This window comes from Callionymus lyra, chromosome 10 (assembly GCF_982586985.1).
Source record: "Callionymus lyra chromosome 10, fCalLyr1.hap1.1, whole genome shotgun sequence".
NCBI lineage: Eukaryota > Metazoa > Chordata > Actinopteri > Syngnathiformes > Callionymidae > Callionymus > Callionymus lyra.
Genome location: NC_141827.1, coordinates 2909178 through 2928323, shown reverse-complemented (window position 1 = coordinate 2928323; position 19146 = coordinate 2909178). Strand labels below are relative to the sequence as shown.

The 19146-nt window shown below is 38.3% G+C and overlaps 2 protein-coding genes across 3 annotated transcripts in view; one reads left to right on the top strand and one right to left on the bottom strand.

Moving 5' to 3' along the window:
* The first annotated feature begins 1121 nt into the window (after positions 1-1121).
* Positions 1122-10527, top strand: traip (TRAF-interacting protein). 2 transcript variants are annotated; one of them, XM_087800535.1, is made up of 15 exons: positions 1122-1385; positions 1451-1508; positions 2392-2475; positions 2548-2587; positions 2723-2850; positions 2925-3019; positions 3087-3200; positions 3257-3344; positions 3407-3496; positions 3562-3650; positions 4018-4161; positions 9628-9667; positions 9750-9854; positions 9965-10015; positions 10187-10527. In XM_087800535.1, the coding sequence occupies exons 1-15, from the start codon at positions 1288-1290 to the stop codon at positions 10325-10327; spliced, it is 1365 nt and encodes a 454-aa protein (XP_087656661.1). In that variant the 5' UTR covers positions 1122-1287; the 3' UTR covers positions 10328-10527. The 2 variants fall into 2 exon arrangements, with proteins under 2 accessions (XP_087656661.1, XP_087656660.1); XM_087800534.1 differs by having other exon boundaries at positions 9750-9876.
* A 1786-nt stretch (positions 10528-12313) lies between these two features.
* The window catches only part of grm6b (glutamate receptor, metabotropic 6b), a 32675-nt gene continuing 25842 nt past the window's right edge, over positions 12314-19146 (bottom strand). Inside the window, exons 8-11 of the mRNA XM_087800425.1 lie at positions 16804-16943; positions 14887-15510; positions 13888-14199; positions 12314-12550 (exon numbers count right to left, since the gene is read on the bottom strand). Coding sequence (XP_087656551.1) covers positions 12314-12550; positions 13888-14199; positions 14887-15510; positions 16804-16943 — 1313 coding nt within the window. The remainder of the gene's footprint in view (positions 12551-13887; positions 14200-14886; positions 15511-16803; positions 16944-19146) is intronic.

The following is a 19146-nucleotide window of genomic DNA, read 5'->3' as shown; positions in this document are numbered from 1 at the left end:
TACTTTAAAAACATGATATAATCCTTACGCATTAGATGGAAAAAGCGTAGAGGAATATATTTATCTTATCTTTTATTAATGGAGCCTGTCGTCACGAGTGATGACGTCACCATCTTTCTCTCTTAAAGGGCCAGTACGATCAACTTACTGCACCGCAATACAAACAGTTCATAGTTTTACTGGTACAAGTAATTAAGTAAATAACAAATACTGTGTTTCACATCAACACTTGTTTCTTAATACTTCATATTTAATGATATAACTTTGCTAGATTATGAGCCTGAGCTTCTCTTTCCTCATAATTAAGTTTTCGTTTTCTTATATCATTTATCCCTGAGGTTAAAGTTCACTGAGAATTAAGTGAACTGTTGATTTGATGTGTTAATTTTTTTTGTGTATGTTTATTATCAAGGGCTTAGATGTTTTGGTTTTATGTATTGTTTCCCTTTTAGGCAATAAAAACCGATGACTCTGTGTAAGTCTTGAATGAGGGTTGAATATTATGTCCTCACAGAGCAAACTTGCTCCATATTGAGCAGATATTTAAATCCTAACTTGTGTTTTATTTATTGTATTTCATCAGAGCAACAGCCCAGAGGCAGCAGCGCACTAGAAATGTACTGTCAGCTCAGCAGGGCCTCCAGGCTTCATTCACATTCATAAGTTGAATATATTCTTATTTAGAAGCTGCTGGTAAAACAGCCTGGAGGTGTTTGTTATTGACAACATGGATCTTCAGGCCAAAGGTTCTCACACTGCAGTGGAAACCTGGCAACACGTCATTAAATTAGAACGTGTTAAACATTGTGTACATTTATTTATGGAGTAATTTACAGCAGCAGGTTTGACTTTTGGTGTTTTTCCAGCTCAGGTTACACAAGAACCAAATACAGTCGTTGTTCAATAATCAGTTTTGAGTTTTATTTTACTTCACAATATATTATTTATGTTATTTATCAATCATTTCACTGTTTATTCATAATTGTTTATATAGATATATATTGTGTTGCACTCGATGTACCCTGAACGCAACACGTGGGCGGGGCTTACTTTCAAAGTCCACCCGGGAAATGCTAGCCTTGTGCACCTGAAGCTAAGCTAGTTAGCACAGCTAGCAAACCGTCGCGAACACATCGATTAAAACATGGTTTATTTTCTGTAACAGAAGCTTGTTTGGGTTTGTTTAGGACTGAGTTCGCACTTGTTTCTTACTTAAGTTGAGAACCACAGACATGTTTGCTTGAGACGAGTCGGGTTTTCTTTCTTTAAAGAGACTTTAGGATAAACATGACCATCCGAGCGTTATGTATATTTTGTTCGGACTACTTCGATCACTCCAGAGACATCGCCGCCATCCACTGCGGCCACACTTTCCACCATGACTGGTAAGAGAGTGAAAAGGTTCCGTTAAAAGCCACAGTATCATGGAAACGTACCTTCTTTCTTCCAGTCTCCTTCAGTGGTTCCAGAAAGCTCCAACCAAGACGTGTCCCCAGTGTCGAAAGCAGGTACTTTAAAGTTGACGTTAAGACAACAATAACTCAAGAATATTCGTTTTTAATTCATGACGATGACAATTGAGCGAAGTGTTACTGAGCTGATCCCAGCGAGATGGCTTCAAAACCTGTCAGTGTCCAGTTGTCTAATGGTAACAAAACTGAAACAATGGTTATTGCTCCTGATGATGAGGTTCCAGGGTTGAGTGAGTAATTGTTCAACACTGAACAAAACTGACCACAAACTGTTTCCTTCAACTGAGAAAAATCTCTAAACCAGAAGGATGTGTCTCGCCTGCAGTTCATACAAAACTGCAGCCAGAATTCTGAGCCGCTCTAGTAGAAGAACTCACATTTCTCCTTCAAACTCTTCACTGGCTTCCAGTTTCTTTCAGGATCATTTTAAAATTCTGGTTCTTACCTTCAGATCTATTTATGGTCAGACCTTCCATCAGTGATCTGATCCAGACTTACACCCCAGCTCGGGCTCTGAGGTCTGTGGATCAGAATCTACTGATGGTTCCTCGCACACGGTTCAGGACCAGAGAAGAGAAATCCTTCCAGACTGTTGCTCCTAAGCTTTGGAACGATCTTCTCTCTCTTTGCACTTGATGGATCTACTGACTCTTTTAAGAAACATCTTAAGACGTTTTTATTTGTTCAGGCTTTTCCTTGATTTTATGGAACCTCCTGTTGTGTTATCAGTTTTATCTTGACCTTTAAAGTATATATTTTATTGAATATTGTTTTGATTGTTTAAGCGCTTCGTGAGCCTGGTCTGGAAAGGCGCTATATAAATAAAAATTACTTACTTACTTACTTACTGATACTAATATAAAGAGACGAGAGAAGATTGTCGGTTACAAGTATAACTTCTGAGATCTTGTGTCATCAGGTCAGCACGAGACACATCATCAGCAAACTGTTCTTCGACGTCAGTGGCGTGGAAGAGTCGACGGCAGATCCAGACTGTCTGCAGGTATCGACGTCTCACGTTCATCCAACGTTCGACCAGATTCGTTCTCACGATTTGTTTCCTCCATATCTTCAGAACGAGCTGGATCAGGTGAAGGCGCTCCTGAGTTCTAGAGGTAACGACACGAGTCACTGAAGCTCAAACACTCGTTGTTCGTCACTGTTGACACTTTATCAGATGTAGCTTCAAACATCACTGTGGAAAGTGTTGTCGAAATGTTATCGGGGAATTCACAGCTTCCTGTCGACAGAGAGAGACTGGCGGGAGAAGGAGTCTGTGGTGGAGAACCTGAAGAAGACCGTGAGCAAACACAAGAAGGAGCTGGAGTCTGTGAAGAAGCAGGTGAACCAGAAGGACATGCTGTGTTTCGCTATGAAGGTAAATCTTGTCTTCGTCGATTCCAACCTTTTCTACCAGCGTCAGAATATCAGTATTGCAATATTCCGCTCCAGAAACAGATGGAGTACCTGGAGAGTCAGAGCAGCGGCGCTCAAGCGGCGAAGGACGAGGCGCGAAGACTCCGGACGAAGATGCAAACCTACGAGAGGTCGAATCAAACGTCTATGATGTCATGAATCAGCGTGAAGTGGTGATGATCGTGTGTCTGCCTGCAGGCTTGATGTGTTGCTGGAGGGTCAAAGGTCAGAGGTGGAGTCCATGGTCAAGGACATGGGCGTGGGTCACGCTGCGGTGGAGCAACTCTCCATCTTCTGCATCTCCCTGAAGAAGTAAGAGACTGAAGCCACTATTCATGAGCAGTTCTTGAGAATCCACGTGTCCTCAGAGAGTATGAAGGTCTGAAGAAGCATCTGAGGAGCACCAGCGACATGTGCGACAAGATGAAGGCCGAAGTCCTGACGTCCAGCAACAAGGTTCTGACCTTCTGATCCCCTCGCTGGTTCAGGGTGTGATGTGTGTGTGTGTGGGTGTGTAGTTGCAGAAAGCCTCGCTGGAGGTGAGCAAGAGCAGAGACGACATGAAGTCTCTTCAGAACGAGCTGAACAACGCGGACAAAGAAATCACCGTGAGACTCGTTTATCAGACGATGAGTCCAGAAGGTCCAGAGAGTCACTGTCCGTCTGTCTGCAGAGCCTGAAGAAGAAGGTGGAGTTCCTTCAGAACACGCTGACCACGCCCACGAGGACCAACGCCGCCCTCAGTCGTCTGGTGTTCGAGAGGTGAGCCCCTGTGGTGACACACACCTGTCGTACCTGTGGTGACACACACCTGTCGTACCTGTGGTGACACACACCTGTCGTACCTGTGGTGACACACACCTGTCGTACCTGTGGTGACACACACCTGTCGTACCTGTGGTGACACACACCTGTCGTACCTGTGGTGACACACACCTGTCGTACCTGTGGTGACGCACACCTGTCGTACCTGTGGTGACGCACACCTGTCGTACCTGTGGTGACACACACCTGTCGTACCTGTGGTGACACACACCTGTCGTACCTGTGGTGACACACACCTGTCGTACCTGTGGTGACACACACCTGTCGTACCTGTGGTGACACACACCTGTCGTTGGCTCCCCAGCCCCGCACCCCTGGAGCTGAAACACCCGCACCTGCACCATCCTGTGGACAGTCAGGACATCGACCTCAACATGACCTATGACATCACCACCCCGGAGGACGTGAGCAGGAGACCCGCACACAAGATGAAGCTGGACCCTCAGATGTGAGTCTTTAGTCCATGATGTATTTATATATATATATTTATATATATATATATAGAGGGAGAGAGAGATCATACGTGTAGTATTGTCCAGTACTTGACTCTGGTGTTGTGATAGTGTAGTAACACGTATATATGTGTAGTATTGTCCAGTACTTGACTCTGGTGTTTTGATAGTGTAGTAACAAGTATATATGAGTAGTATTGTCCAGTACTTGACTCTGGTGTTGTGATGGTGTAGTAACAAGTATATATGTGTAGTATTGTCCAGTACTTGACTCTGGTGTTGTGATGGTGTAGTAACAAGTATATATGTGTAGTATTGTCCAGTACTTGACTCTGGTGTTGTGATGGTGTAGTAACAAGTATATATGTGTAGTATTGTCCAGTACTTGACTCTGGTGTTGTGATGGTGTAGTAACAAGTATATACATGTAGTATTGTTCAGTACTTGACTCTTGTGTTGTGATAGTGTAGTAACAAGTATATATGTGTAGTATTGTCCAGTACTTGACTCTGGTGTTGTGATGGTGTAGTAACAAGTATATATGTGTAGTATTGTCCAGTACTTGACTCTGGTGTTGTGATGGTGTAGTAACAAGTATATATGTGTAGTATTGTCCAGTACTTGATTCTGGTGTTGAGATGGTATAGAAACAAGTATATATATGTGTAGTATTGTCCAGTACTTGACTCTGGTGTTGTGATGGTGTAGTAACAAGTATATATGTGTAGTATTGTCCAGTTCTTGACTCTGGTGTTGTGATAGTGTAGTAACAAGTATATATGTGTAGTATTTTCCAGTACTTGACTCTGGTGTTGTGATAGTGTAGTAACACGTATATATGTGTAGTATTGTCCAGTACTTGACTCTGGTGTTGTGATAGTGTAGTAACAAGTATATATATGTGTAGTATTGTCCAGTACTTGACTCTGGTGTTGTGATGGTGTAGTAACAAGTATATATGTGTAGTATTGTTCAGTACTTGACTCTGGTGTTGTGATGGTGTAGTAACAAGTATATATGTGTAGTATTGTTCAGTACTTGACTCTGGTGTTGTGATGGTGTAGTAACAAGTATATATGTGTAGTATTGTTCAGTACTTGACTCTGGTGTTGTGATGGTGTAGTAACAAGTATATATGTGTAGTATTGTTCAGTACTTGACTCTGGTCTTGTGATGGTGTCGTAACAAGTATATATGTGTAGTATTGTTCAGTACTTGACTCTGGTGTTGTGATGGTGTAGTAACAAGTATATATGTGTAGTATTGTTCAGTACTTGACTCTGGTGTTGTGATGGTGTAGTAACAAGTATATATGTGTAGTATTGTCCAGCACTTGACTCTGGTGTTGTGATAGTGTAGTAACAAGTATATATGTGTAGTATTGTCCAGTACTTGACTCTGGTGTTGTGATATATGGTAACAAGTATATATGTGTAGTATTGTCCAGTACTTGACTCTGGTGTTGTGATAGTGTAGTAACAAGTATATATGTGTAGTATTGTCCAGTACTTGACTCTGGTGTTGTGATAGTGTAGTAACAAGTATATATGTGTAGTATTGTCCAGTACTTGACTCTAGTGTTATGATAGTGTAGTAACACGTATATATGTGTAGTATTGTCCAGTACTTGACTCTGGTGTTGTGATAGTGTAGTAACAAGTATATATGTGTAGTATTGTCCAGTACTTGACTCTGGTGTTGTGATAGTGTAGTAACAAGTATATATGTGTAGTATTGTCCAGTACTTGACTCTGGTGTTGTGATAGTGTAGTAACACGTATATATGTGTAGTATTGTCCAGTACTTGACTCTGGTGTTGTGATAGTGTAGTAACAAGTATATATGTGTAGTATTGTCCAGTTCTTGACTCTGGTGTTGTGATGGTGTAGTAACACGTATATATGTGTAGTATTGTCCAGTACTTGACTCTGGTGTTGTGATGGTGTAGTAACAAGTATATATGTGTAGTATTGTTCAGTACTTGACTCTGGTGTTGTGATAGTGTAGTAACAAGTATATATGTGTAGTATTGTCCAGTACTTGACTCTGGTGTTGTGATGGTGTAGTAACAAGTATATATGTGTAGTATTGTCCAGTACTTGACTCTGGTGTTGTGATAGTGTAGTAACAAGTATATATGTGTAGTATTGTCCAGTTCTTGACTCTGGTGTTGTGATAGTGTAGTAACACGTATATATGTGTAGTATTGTCCAGTACTTGACTCTGGTGTTGTGATAGTGTAGTAACAAGTATATATATGTGTAGTATTGTTCAGTACTTGACTCTGGTGTTATGATTGTGTAGTAACAAGTATATATATGTGTAGTATTGTCCAGTACTTGACTCTGGTGTTGTGATAGTGTAGTAACAAGTATATATATGTGTAGTATTGTCCAGTACTTGACTCTGGTGTTGTGATGGTGTAGTAACAAGTATATATGTGTAGTATTGTTCAGTACTTGACTCTGGTGTTGTGATAGTGTAGTAACAAGTATATATGTGTAGTATTGTCCAGTACTTGACTCTGGTGTTGTGATAGTGTAGTAACAAGTATATATGTGTAGTATTGTCCAGTACTTGACTCTGGTGTTGTGATAGTGTAGTAACACGTATATATGTGTAGTATTGTCCAGTACTTGACTCTGGTGTTGTGATAGTGTAGTAACAAGTATATATGTGTAGTATTGTTCAGTTCTTGACTCTGGTGTTGTGATGGTGTAGTAACACGTATATATGTGTAGTATTGTCCAGTACTTGACTCTGGTGTTGTGATGGTGTAGTAACAAGTATATATGTGTAGTATTGTTCAGTACTTGACTCTGGTGTTGTGATAGTGTAGTAACAAGTATATATGTGTAGTATTGTCCAGTACTTGACTCTGGTGTTGTGATGGTGTAGTAACAAGTATATATGTGTAGTATTGTCCAGTACTTGACTCTGGTGTTGTGATAGTGTAGTAACAAGTATATATGTGTAGTATTGTCCAGTACTTGACTCTGGTGTTGTGATAGTGTAGTAACAAGTATATATATGTGTAGTATTGTCCAGTACTTGACTCTGGTGTTGTGATAGTGTAGTAACAAGTATATATATGTGTAGTATTGTCCAGTACTTGACTCTGGTGTTGTGATGGTGTAGTAACAAGTATATATGTGTAGTATAGTCCAGTACTTGATTCTGGTGTTGAGATAGTGTAGTAACAAGTATATATGTGTAGTATAGTCCAGTACTTGATTCTGGTGTTGAGATAGTGTAGTAACAAGTATATATGTGTAGTATAGTCCAGTACTTGATTCTGGTGTTGTGATAGTGTAGTAACAAGTATATATGTGTAGTATAGTCCAGTACTTGATTCTGGTGTTGAGATAGTGTAGTAACAAGTATATATGTGTAGTATAGTCCAGTACTTGACTCTGGTGTTGTGATAGTGTAGTAACAAGTATATATGTGTAGTATAGTCCAGTACTTGATTCTGGTGTTGAGATAGTGTAGTAACAAGTATATATGTGTAGTATAGTCCAGTACTTGACTCTGGTGTTGAGATAGTGTAGTAACAAGTATATATGTGTAGTATTGTCCAGTACTTGACTCTGGTGTTGTGATAGTGTAGTAACAAGTATATATGTGTAGTATTGTCCAGTACTTGACTCTGGTGTTGTGATAGTGTAGTAACAAGTATATATGTGTAGTATTGTCCAGTACTTGACTCTGGTGTTGTGATAGTGTAGTAACAAGTATATATGTGTAGTATTGTCCAGTACTTGACTCTGGTGTTGTGATAGTGTAGTAACAAGTATATATATGTGTAGTATTGTCCAGTACTTGACTCTGGTGTTGTGATAGTGTAGTAACAAGTATATATGTGTAGTATTGTCCAGTACTTGACTCTGGTGTTGTGATAGTGTAGTAACAAGTATATATGTGTAGTATTGTCCACTACTTGACTCTGGTGTTGTGATAGTGTAGTAACAAGTATATATGTGTAGTATTGTCCAGTACTTGACTCTGGTGTTGTGATAGTGTAGTAACAAGTATATATATGTGTAGTATTGTCCAGTACTTGACTCTGGTGTTGTGATAGTGTAGTAACAAGTATATATATGTGTAGTATAGTCCAGTACTTGACTCTGGTGTTGTGATAGTGTAGTAACAAGTATATATATGTGTAGTATAGTCCAGTACTTGACTCTGGTGTTGTGATACTGTAGTAACAAGTATATATGTGTAGTATTGTCCAGTACTTGACTCTGGTGTTGTGATAGTGTAGTAACAAGTATATATATGTGTAGTATTGTCCAGTACTTGACTCTGGTGTTGTGATAGTGTAGTAACAAGTATATATGTGTAGTATTGTCCAGTACTTGACTCTGGTGTTGTGATAGTGTAGTAACAAGTATATATGTGTAGTATTGTCCACTACTTGACTCTGGTGTTGTGATAGTGTAGTAACAAGTATATATGTGTAGTATTGTCCAGTACTTGACTCTGGTGTTGTGATAGTGTAGTAACAAGTATATATATGTGTAGTATTGTCCAGTACTTGACTCTGGTGTTGTGATAGTGTAGTAACAAGTATATATATGTGTAGTATAGTCCAGTACTTGACTCTGGTGTTGTGATAGTGTAGTAACAAGTATATATATGTGTAGTATAGTCCAGTACTTGACTCTGGTGTTGTGATACTGTAGTAACAAGTATATATGTGTAGTATAGTCCAGTACTTGACTCTGGTGTTGTGATAGTGTAGTAACAAGTATATATGTGTAGTATAGTCCAGTACTTGACTCTGGTGATGTGATAGTGTAGTAACAAGTATATATGTGTAGTATAGTCCAGTACTTGACTCTGGTGTTGTGATAGTGTAGTAACAAGTATATATGTGTAGTATAGTCCAGTACTTGACTCTGGTGATGTGATAGTGTAGTAACAAGTATATATGTGTAGCATTGTCCAGTACTTGACTCTGGTGATGTGATAGTGTAGTAACAAGTATATATGTGTAGTATAGTCCAGTACTTGACTCTGGTGATGTGATAGTGTAGTAACAAGTATATATGTGTAGTATAGTCCAGTACTTGACTCTGGTGATGTGATAGTGTAGTAACAAGTATATATGTGTAGTATAGTCCAGTACTTGACTCTGGTGTTGTGATAGTGTAGTAACAAGTATATATATGTGTAGTATTGTCCAGTACTTGACTCTGGTGTTGTGATAGTGTAGTAACAAGTATATATATGTGTAGTATAGTCCAGTACTTGACTCTGGTGTTGTTAAGTCATGTTCAGACAGGTTCACGATCAAGAAGAATCAACACGATGATGAACATGTTCTTCTCACTTTCATCTGAACTTCAATCCTTTAATTTGCTCAAAAGTCTTCAGTGAATCTTCAATAGTTTTGTCAAAAGTTTATTTGATTAATTTTGTTGCTCATCGTGTGAAAATAAACTTCTGTTCTTCAGGTCGACGACCTCCAAACACAAGGAAACCACTTCGAACAAGGTAGTGTTTCTCTTCTTCTCTCCGTCCGTCCCGGGTCCTGGTCCTGGTCCTGGTCCTGATCCTGACCCTTCTCCTCCTCCAGGTCCAACCCCAGGATCCCTCCATGGACCCGTTCCTGAGGAACTCTCTCCTGTTCCGGAAGAAAACCTTCGGCAGCATGTTGGACCCTCAGAGAAGAGCCGGAGTCGTACGTTCTCTCGTCGTCACGTGTTCGTTCCTCGTCACGTGTTCGTTCCTCGTCACGTGTTTGTTCGTCGTCACGTGTTCCTTCGCCATCGTGACCACGTTTGATTTCAGGTGAGGTCGGGCTACGACGGACTCGGAGGACGAACCAAGTTCATTCAACCTGTATCCTTGAATCCATGAGTCCTGAGTCTTCAGAGCAGATTCATGTGATTTTTATCAGTCAAAGTGTCGTTTAATTGTGAAACTAAAAAGTAAACGTTGATATTTTTGGACCTCGATAACTTCTACTGCCCCCTGGTGACCGAGCCGTGTAACGACCTTGACCAGCCTCAGTCTCCTCTGAGGGAGATCCGACCTCTGCTCAAGGCCAAGAGGAAGAAGGTCAGTCGACCTCCCGCCAAGTCCTCGTCCTGCCTGACCATGGACAACTTCCTGGACGCGTCGATGACCAGCTCGTCGTCCGGCGTCGTGTGAGGATCAGAAGAACCACAGACTCTTGACCTTGTGTGTTTGTGTTTGTTTGTTGTGTTTGTGTTTGTTTGTTGTGTGTGTGTTTGTTTGTTGTGTGTGTGTTTGTTTGTTGTGTGTGTCGCCGTTACGTCAGATATTTAAGTCTAAATACTTGGTTGTAGTTTTTTAATGTCCGCTCGTGTAATAAACAAACTTGTTTTATTTCTGTGGCGTCGACGAACATTTCCCTGCGCTGAGCCGCGCCCACCAGCAGGGGGCAGCACAGACTGAGAGAAGTCCATGAGTAGCAAAAGTAGAAGATGTTGAAGAAGAAGCTGCTGTTGTTTCATAAAGTCTAGAATTTCAACATTTAAAAAACATTTATAGACAAAACGATTCATGCAGTGAACGAGTCGTAAACATCCGTGAAGACGAGTCATCGGAACCATCGAGGATCCAGACCCTCTGGGGGGGAGACCTCGGGCAGACCCGGGACACGTGAGACGATGGTTTCTGGGGTTAAAAGTCTGGGTTTCTTTGCAGCGGCTGCTGCCCCCACAACCTCACGTCACATGACCTGAAGATCAACTGTCGGTTCAAGCAGGAAGTGATCATTTGAGCAGCTCTAGCGCCCCCTGGTGGAGATTCTTTCACCTTCATAGTCAAGAATGTTAAGAATTAAAAACTCATGTCGTCGACAAAATAAATAAATATATTTTTCTTAAAGATTGAATTATAAATTATATTATTTTTATAAAATATTAAATATACGACAAATATTTGTTGAAGGTTCTCATTAAGGAATATTTTTACTTCAGAAATTCGTTTATGGGGGTCTATCCCAGCTACTACGGGTGACGGGCAGGAACACTCTGGACAGGAAGCCAACATTTTGGACAACACTTAGAGTTTTTCAATCAAGCTCTGTATGCTTTTGGATTGCGGGAGAAAACTGGAGTACCCGGAGTAAACCCTCGTACAAACTACACACAAAAAGGCCGCAGGTGTCCCAGAGTTGGAAGTGAACCGACAACCTTTTGCTGTTGTGTTTACACTGTCCTGCACCGTCTTTTGAGCCTCATCCGTTCATGTATTTATCTGTTCATCCATTCACGTGTTCATCCATTCATCTGTTCATCCATTCACGTGTTCATCTGTTCACATGTTCATCCGTTCACATGTTCATCTGTTCACGTGTTCATCCGTTCATGTATTTATCTGTTCATCCATTCATCTGTTCATCCATTCATGTGTTCATCTGTTCATGTATTTATCTGTTCATCCATTCATCTGTTCATCCATTCACATGTTCATCTGTTCACATGTTCACCCGTTCATGTATTTATCTGTTCATCCATTCACATGTTCATCTGTTCACATGTTCATCCGTTCACATGTTCATCTGTTCACGTGTTCATCCGTTCACATGTTCATCTGTTCACATGTTCATCCGTTCATGTATTTATCTGTTCATCCATTCACGTGTTCATCTGTTCACGTGTTCATCCGTTCACATGTTCATCTGTTCACATGTTCATCCGTTCATGTATTTATCTGTTCATCCATTCATCTGTTCATCCATTCACATGTTCATCCGTTCACATGTTCATCTGTTCACATGTTCATCCGTTCATGTATTTATCTGTTCATCCATTCATCTGTTCATCCATTCACGTGTTCATCTGTTCACGTGTTCATCCGTTCATGTATTTATCTGTTCATCCATTCACGTGTTCATCTGTTCATGTATTTATCTGTTCATCCATTCACGTGTTCATCTGTTCATGTATTTATCTGTTCATCCATTCACATGTTCATCTGTTCATGTATTTATCTGTTCATCCATTCACATGTTCATCTGTTCATGTATTTATCTGTTCATCCATTCACATGTTCATGTGTTCATCCGAGTCAGTAGAAAAAAGCTCCTGGGATGAAGAGTCGACATCATGAAGTTCTCGACACAAGATGTTCTAGAAGAACCAGGTTCTAGCAGAACCAGGTCCGGCCTCACTGGGATCGGTCCGGCTCGATCTTGGACTCTCCGTTCTGCTTGTCGTTCTTCTGCGACAGCCGCGTGGACACCGTGGCCGCCGTCACCACCGTCTTGAAGCTTCTCTTCCTCTTCTGCACGTTCTGCTCCGGGTGGAAGACGATGACGTAGACCTTGGGGATGTAGAGCATTCCCAGGGAGACGGTGGCGCTCAGGCTCATGGACACGGTCAGGGTGGTGGTCTGGATGAACATCTGCAGCACAAGAACATGCACTTGAGAAGAACTATATTTAAACCTCTTTCTCTGATGGTTTATTGACGAGGATCTTCTGACCCACTTTCTCCTCAACGTCTCTTCATGAAAAGACTGAGAGCACCTGAGGCTCGTTTACACTCCAGCGACTCACAACAGACTCAGATCTCAGAGTCACACGAACCTGGAGCACAAATGTTGAAGAAGAAAACTAGACTTTAACAAAACTATAATGATGAATTTTATTCAGCTATATATATATATATATATATATATAACATCATTATATATATTTTATATTCTTATATATATATTTTATATAATTTTTAATTATTATATATATTTTGTATTATTTAACATTATTATATATATATTTTATGTTATTTTACATTATATAACATTATAATATATATTTTATATTATTTTACAATATTATATATATACCATAAACATATATAACATATATATATAAAAGCATGTTTCATAGATAACATAAAGATATATAACATATATATAATAAAAGATTGTTTGATAGATAAAATAAACATATATAACATATATATAATAAAAGAGTGTTTGATAGATACCATCAACCTATATAACATATATATATATAGTATATATATATATGTTATATATATATAAAAGAGTGTTTGATAGATAACATCAACATATATATATATATATATATATATATATATATATATATATATATATATAATAAAAGAGTGTTTGATAGATACCATCAACATATATATATATATATAAAAGAGTGTTTGATAGATAACATCAACATATATATATATATATATATATATATATATATATATATATATATATATATATATAAAATAAAAGATTGTTTGATAGATAACATAAACATATATAACTTATATACTGTATATATATATATATATATATATATATATATAATAAAAGAGTGTTTGATAGATAACATCAACATATATATATATATATATATATATATATATATATATATATATATATATATTTATAAAAGAGAGTTTGATAGATACCATCAACATATATATATATATATATATATATATATATATATATATATATATAATAAAAGAGTGTTTGATAGATAACATCAATATATATATATATATATATATATATATAAAATAGTGTTTGATAGCTAACATCAACATATATATATATATATATATATATATTTATAAAAGAGAGTTTGATAGATACCATCAACATATATATATATATATATATATATATATATATATATATATATATTTATAAAAGAGAGTTTGATAGATACCATCAACACATATAACAACAGAAGTTCTGGTCCTGACCTTCTCCGTGGACTGGGCGGTGCCGAAGAAGATGGGCACGAAGGCGAGCCAGATGATGCAGGTGGTGTACATGGTGAAGCCGATGGGTTTGGCCTCGTTGAAGGTCTCTGGGACGCCGCGGCTCTTGATGGCGTAGACGGTGCAGGTGATCATCAGGACGATGCTGTAGCTCAGACACAGGATGAGTGACAGGTCCGACATGTCGCACTTCAGGACCCCGCGGGCCAACTCGGGGTTCGGGGGCTTCTGCTCCTCGTAGTCGATGATGGTGTGAGGAGGCATGACCCCGAACCAGATGAACACTCCCAGGACCTGAGAAGAAGAGCGACCAGAGGACTGGATTATATATTATAATATATTATAGTTATATATTATATGTTTATTTATATATTTATATGTGAATATATGTATTTATTTATTTACATTTTTATATATTTATTCATTTACATGTTTATATTGTTATTTATATATTAATATTGTTATTTATATATTTATATGTGAATATATGTATATATTTATTTAAATCTTTTATATTTTTATTTATTTATATATTTATATGTTTATATATATATATATGTTTTTATTTATTTATATGTTATTATATTTATATTTTTATTTATGTATATTTTTATTTATTTATTTATATTTATATGTTTATTTATATATATATATTTGTTTATTTATTTATATATTCATATGTTTGTATATATTTATTGAAATATGTATTTAGATACAGTATATATATATTTTTTATTTTATATTTATATAATTATGTTTATATGTTTTTATATTTATATATTTATTTATATATAAATGTATATGTTTTTATATTTATTTATATGTTTATTTATTGATATATCTACATATTTATTGATATTTTTATTTATATATTGTCAATTTTAGTGTCAACATTCAGGATCGATTGATTGATTGATTGATTGATTGATTGATTGACAGCTGGATGAAGTGGATCATGTGACATGAGACCTGAAGTCTCACCTGCACGGAGATGAGGATGAAGGTGATGATGAGCTGCGATGTCGGGCTGATGAACCTCGGCGGCGTCACCGACTTCTTGCCCTCCTCGAAGATGCGGTAGATGCGGTTGGTCTTGGTCAACATGGCGGCGTTGCTGATGCACATGCCGAGGCCCAGCAACAGGCGCCGGAAGGCACACACGCCCACGCTGGGCTCGGCGATCATGAGGAAGGTGATGAGGTAGATGAGGAAGATGCCGGTCAGCAGCACGTAGCTCAGCTCGCGGCCGGACGCTCGCACGATGGGCGTGTCGTTGAAGCGCACGAAGGTGGCGATGACGCCGCTGGTGGCCAGCAGGCCCAGGATGGCCAGGAAGACCGGGATGATGGCCCAGGGCGAGCTCCACTCCAGCTTGATGATGGGCGTGTCCCGGCAGCCGGTCCGGTTCTTCAGGGGCCTCATGTCGAAGGGACACATGTCGCAGCTGAACTCGTCCAGCAGGTACTGGTATCCGTCACAGAGCTCGCAGTGCCAGCAGCAGGGGACGCCCTTCACCATCTTCTTCCTCTCGCCGGACTCACACGGGAAGCTGCACACCGAGTCTGGGATGGTGGTGTCGCCTCCGGACCACAGCATCTCCTCGGCCTGATCCACCACAAGAACTCTGTCTTACTTTCATTAGTTCATTAGTTCATTCATTCATTCATTGGTTTACTCAGGCATTCATTCATTGGTTTACTCATACATTCATTTATTAGTTTACTCATTCATGCATTCATTCATTCATTGGTTTACTCAGGCATTCATTCATTAGTTTACTCATTCATTCATTGGTTCACTCATACATTAATTCGTTAGTTAACCCATTCATGCATCCATTCATTGGTTTACTCAGGCATTCATTCATTGGTTTACTCATTCATTCATTCATTCATTGGTTTACTCAGGCATTCATTCATTGGTTTACTCATTCATGCATTCATTCATTCGTTTACTGATTCATTCATTCATTCATTCAATGGTTTTCTCATGCATTCATTCATTAGTTTACTCATTCATGCATTCATTCATTCGTTTACTGATTCATTCATTCATTCATTCAATGGTTTTCTCATGCATTCATTCATTAGTTTACTCATTCATGCATTCATTCATTCGTTTACTGATTCATTCATTCATTCAATGGTTTTCTCATCATTCATTCATTAGTTTACTCATTCATTCATTTGTTCACTCATAAATTCATTCATTAGTTAACCCATTCATGCATCCATTCATTCGTTTACTCAAGCATTCATTGAATCATTAGTTCACTCATGCATTCATTCATTAATTTACTCAAGCATTCATTGAATCATTAGTTCACTCATGCATTCATTCATTCATTAATTTACTCAAGCATTCATTGAATCATTAGTTCACTCATGTATTCATTAATTTACTCATGCATTCACTCATTAGTTAACTCATTCATGCATTCATTCATTCGTTTACTCAAGCATTCATTGAATCATTAGTTCATTCATGCATTCATTCATTTACTCATGCATTCACTCATTACTTAACTCATTCATGCATTCATTCATTCGTTTACTCAAGCATTCATTGAATCATTAGTTCACTCATGCATTCATTCATTCATTCATTCGTTTACTCATTTATTCATTCATTCATTTATGCAGTTACTCATTCATTCATTCACGCAGTTACTTAATTATTCATTCATTCATTTACCAGTTACTAATTTATTCATTAATTCATTGATTAGTTAACTTTACTCACAGGCGTAATTAACATAGCATCATGCTACATGTTAGCTTGCACTTCTTAAGCAATAAAACATATTCTTCAGTATTAAATGTGTTTCATGAATTAATCCTTTTATCTCAAGAAGATGTTTTTCTTCTGAGATTTAACTTCATCAAGCAGCGTATTTACGTTGAGTCTCAGGTGGTTCGTCCACTGGCCGATGACCTTGTATCCGGGGCTGCTGACGTTCGACATCTGGTACTGAAAGATGTCGTAGCGACCTGGAGCGTCTCCGTTCTCGTTGAACATCACGCCTGTGCCGGCGCTGCCTGTGAGGAGAGACATGAACACATGATGTGGTGAACACATGATGTTGTGAAGACATGGTGTTGTGAACATATGATGTTGTGAAAACATGATGTGGTGAAGACATGATGTGGTGAAGACATGATGTGGTGAAGACATGATGTTGTGAAGACATGGTGTTGTGAAGACATGATGTTGTAAATACATGATGTTGTGAAAACATGATGTGGTGAAGACATGATGTGGTGAAGACATGATGTGGTGAAGACATGATGTTGTGAAGACATGGTGTTGTGAAGACATGATGTTGTAAATACATGATGTTGTGAAAACATGATGTGGTGAAGACATGATGTGGTGAAGACATGATGTGGTGAAGACATGATGTTGTGAAGACATGATGTTGTGAAGACATGATGTTGAAAAGACATGATGTTGTGAAGACATGATGTTGTGAAGACATGATGTTGTGAAGACATGATGTTGTGAAGAAATGATGTTGTGAAGACATGATGTTGTGAAGACATGATGTTGTGAAGACATGATGTTGTGAAGACATGATGTTGTGAAGAAATGATGTTGTGAAGACATGATGTTGTGATGACATGATGTTGTGAAGACATGATGTGGTGAAGACATGATGTTGAAAAGACATGATGTTGTAAAGACATGATGTTGTGAAGACATGATGTTGTGAAGACATGATGTTGTGAAGAAATGATGTGGTGAAGACATGATGTTGTGAAGACATGATGTTGTGAAGACATGATGTGGTGAAGACATGATGTTGTGAAGACATGATGTTGTGAAGAAATGATGTGGTGAAGCCATGATGTTGTGATGACATGATGTTGTGAAGACATGATGTGGTGAAGACATGATGTTGAAAAGACATGATGTTGTAAAGACATGATGTTGTGAAGACATGATGTTGTGAAGACATGATGTTGTGAAGAAATGATGTGGTGAAGACATGATGTTGTGAAGACATGATGTTGTGAAGACATGATGTGGTGAAGACATGATGTTGTGAAGACATGATGTTGTGAAGAAATGATGTGGTGAAGCCATGATGTTGTGAAGACATGATGTTGTGAAGACATGATGTGGTGAAGACATGATGTTGTGAAGACATGATGTTGTGAAGACATGATGTTGTGAAGACATGATGTGGTGAAGACATGATGTTGAAAAGATATGATGTTGTAAAGACATGATGTTGTGAAGACATGATGTTGTGAAGACATGATGTTGTGAAGACATGATGTTGTGAAGACATGATGTTGTGAAGACATGATGTGGTGAAGACATGATGTTGTAAAGACATGATGTGGTGAAGACATGATGTGGTGAAGACATGATGTTGTAAAGACATGATGTGGTGAAGACATGATGTGGTGAAGACATGATGTTGTAAAGACATGATGTGGTGAAGACATGATGTTGTAAAGACATGATGTGGTGAAGACATGATGTGGTGAAGACATGATGTTGTAAAGACATGATGTTGTGAAGACATGATGTTGTGAAGACATGATGTTGTAAAGACATGATGTTGTGAAGACATGATGTTGTGAAGAAATGATGTGGTGAAGACATGATGTTGTGAAGACATGATGTTGTGAAGAAATTATGTGGTGAAGACATGATGTTGAAAAGACATGATGTTGTAAAGACATGATGTTGTGAAGACATGATGTTGTGAAGAAATTATGTGGTGAAGACATGATGTTGAAAAGACATGATGTTGTGAAGACATGATGTTGTGAAGAAATTATGTGGTGAAGACATGATGTTGAAAAGACATGATGTTGTAAAGACATGATGTGGTGAAGACATGATGTTGTGAAGACATGATGTTGTAAAGACATGATGTGGTGAAGACATGATGTTGAAAAGACATGATGTTGTAAAGACATGATGTGGTGAAGACATGATGTTGTGAAGACATGATGTTGTGAAGACATGATGTTGTAAAGACATGATGTTGTGAAGACATGATGTTGTGAATACATGATGTTGTGAAGACATGATGTTGTGAAGACATGATGTTGTGAAGACATGATGTTGTAAAGACATGATGTGGTGAAGACATGATGTTGAAAAGACATGATGTTGTAAAGACATGATGTGGTGAAGACATGATGTTGTGAAGACATGATGTTGTGAAGACATGATGTTGTGAAGACATGATGTTGTGAAGACATGATGTTGTAAAGACATGAT

Bases quoted from the DNA above. Each gene is read 5' to 3' on its own strand.
- traip (XM_087800534.1), top strand. From the start codon at position 1,288: ATGACCATCCGAGCGTTATGTATATTTTGTTCGGACTACTTCGATCAC. The intron at 2,476-2,547 runs GTATCGACGTCT...CCATATCTTCAG, and splicing joins CAGATCCAGACTGTCTGCAG to AACGAGCTGGATCAGGTGAA. The intron at 10,016-10,186 runs GTATCCTTGAAT...GACCAGCCTCAG, and splicing joins GAACCAAGTTCATTCAACCT to TCTCCTCTGAGGGAGATCCG.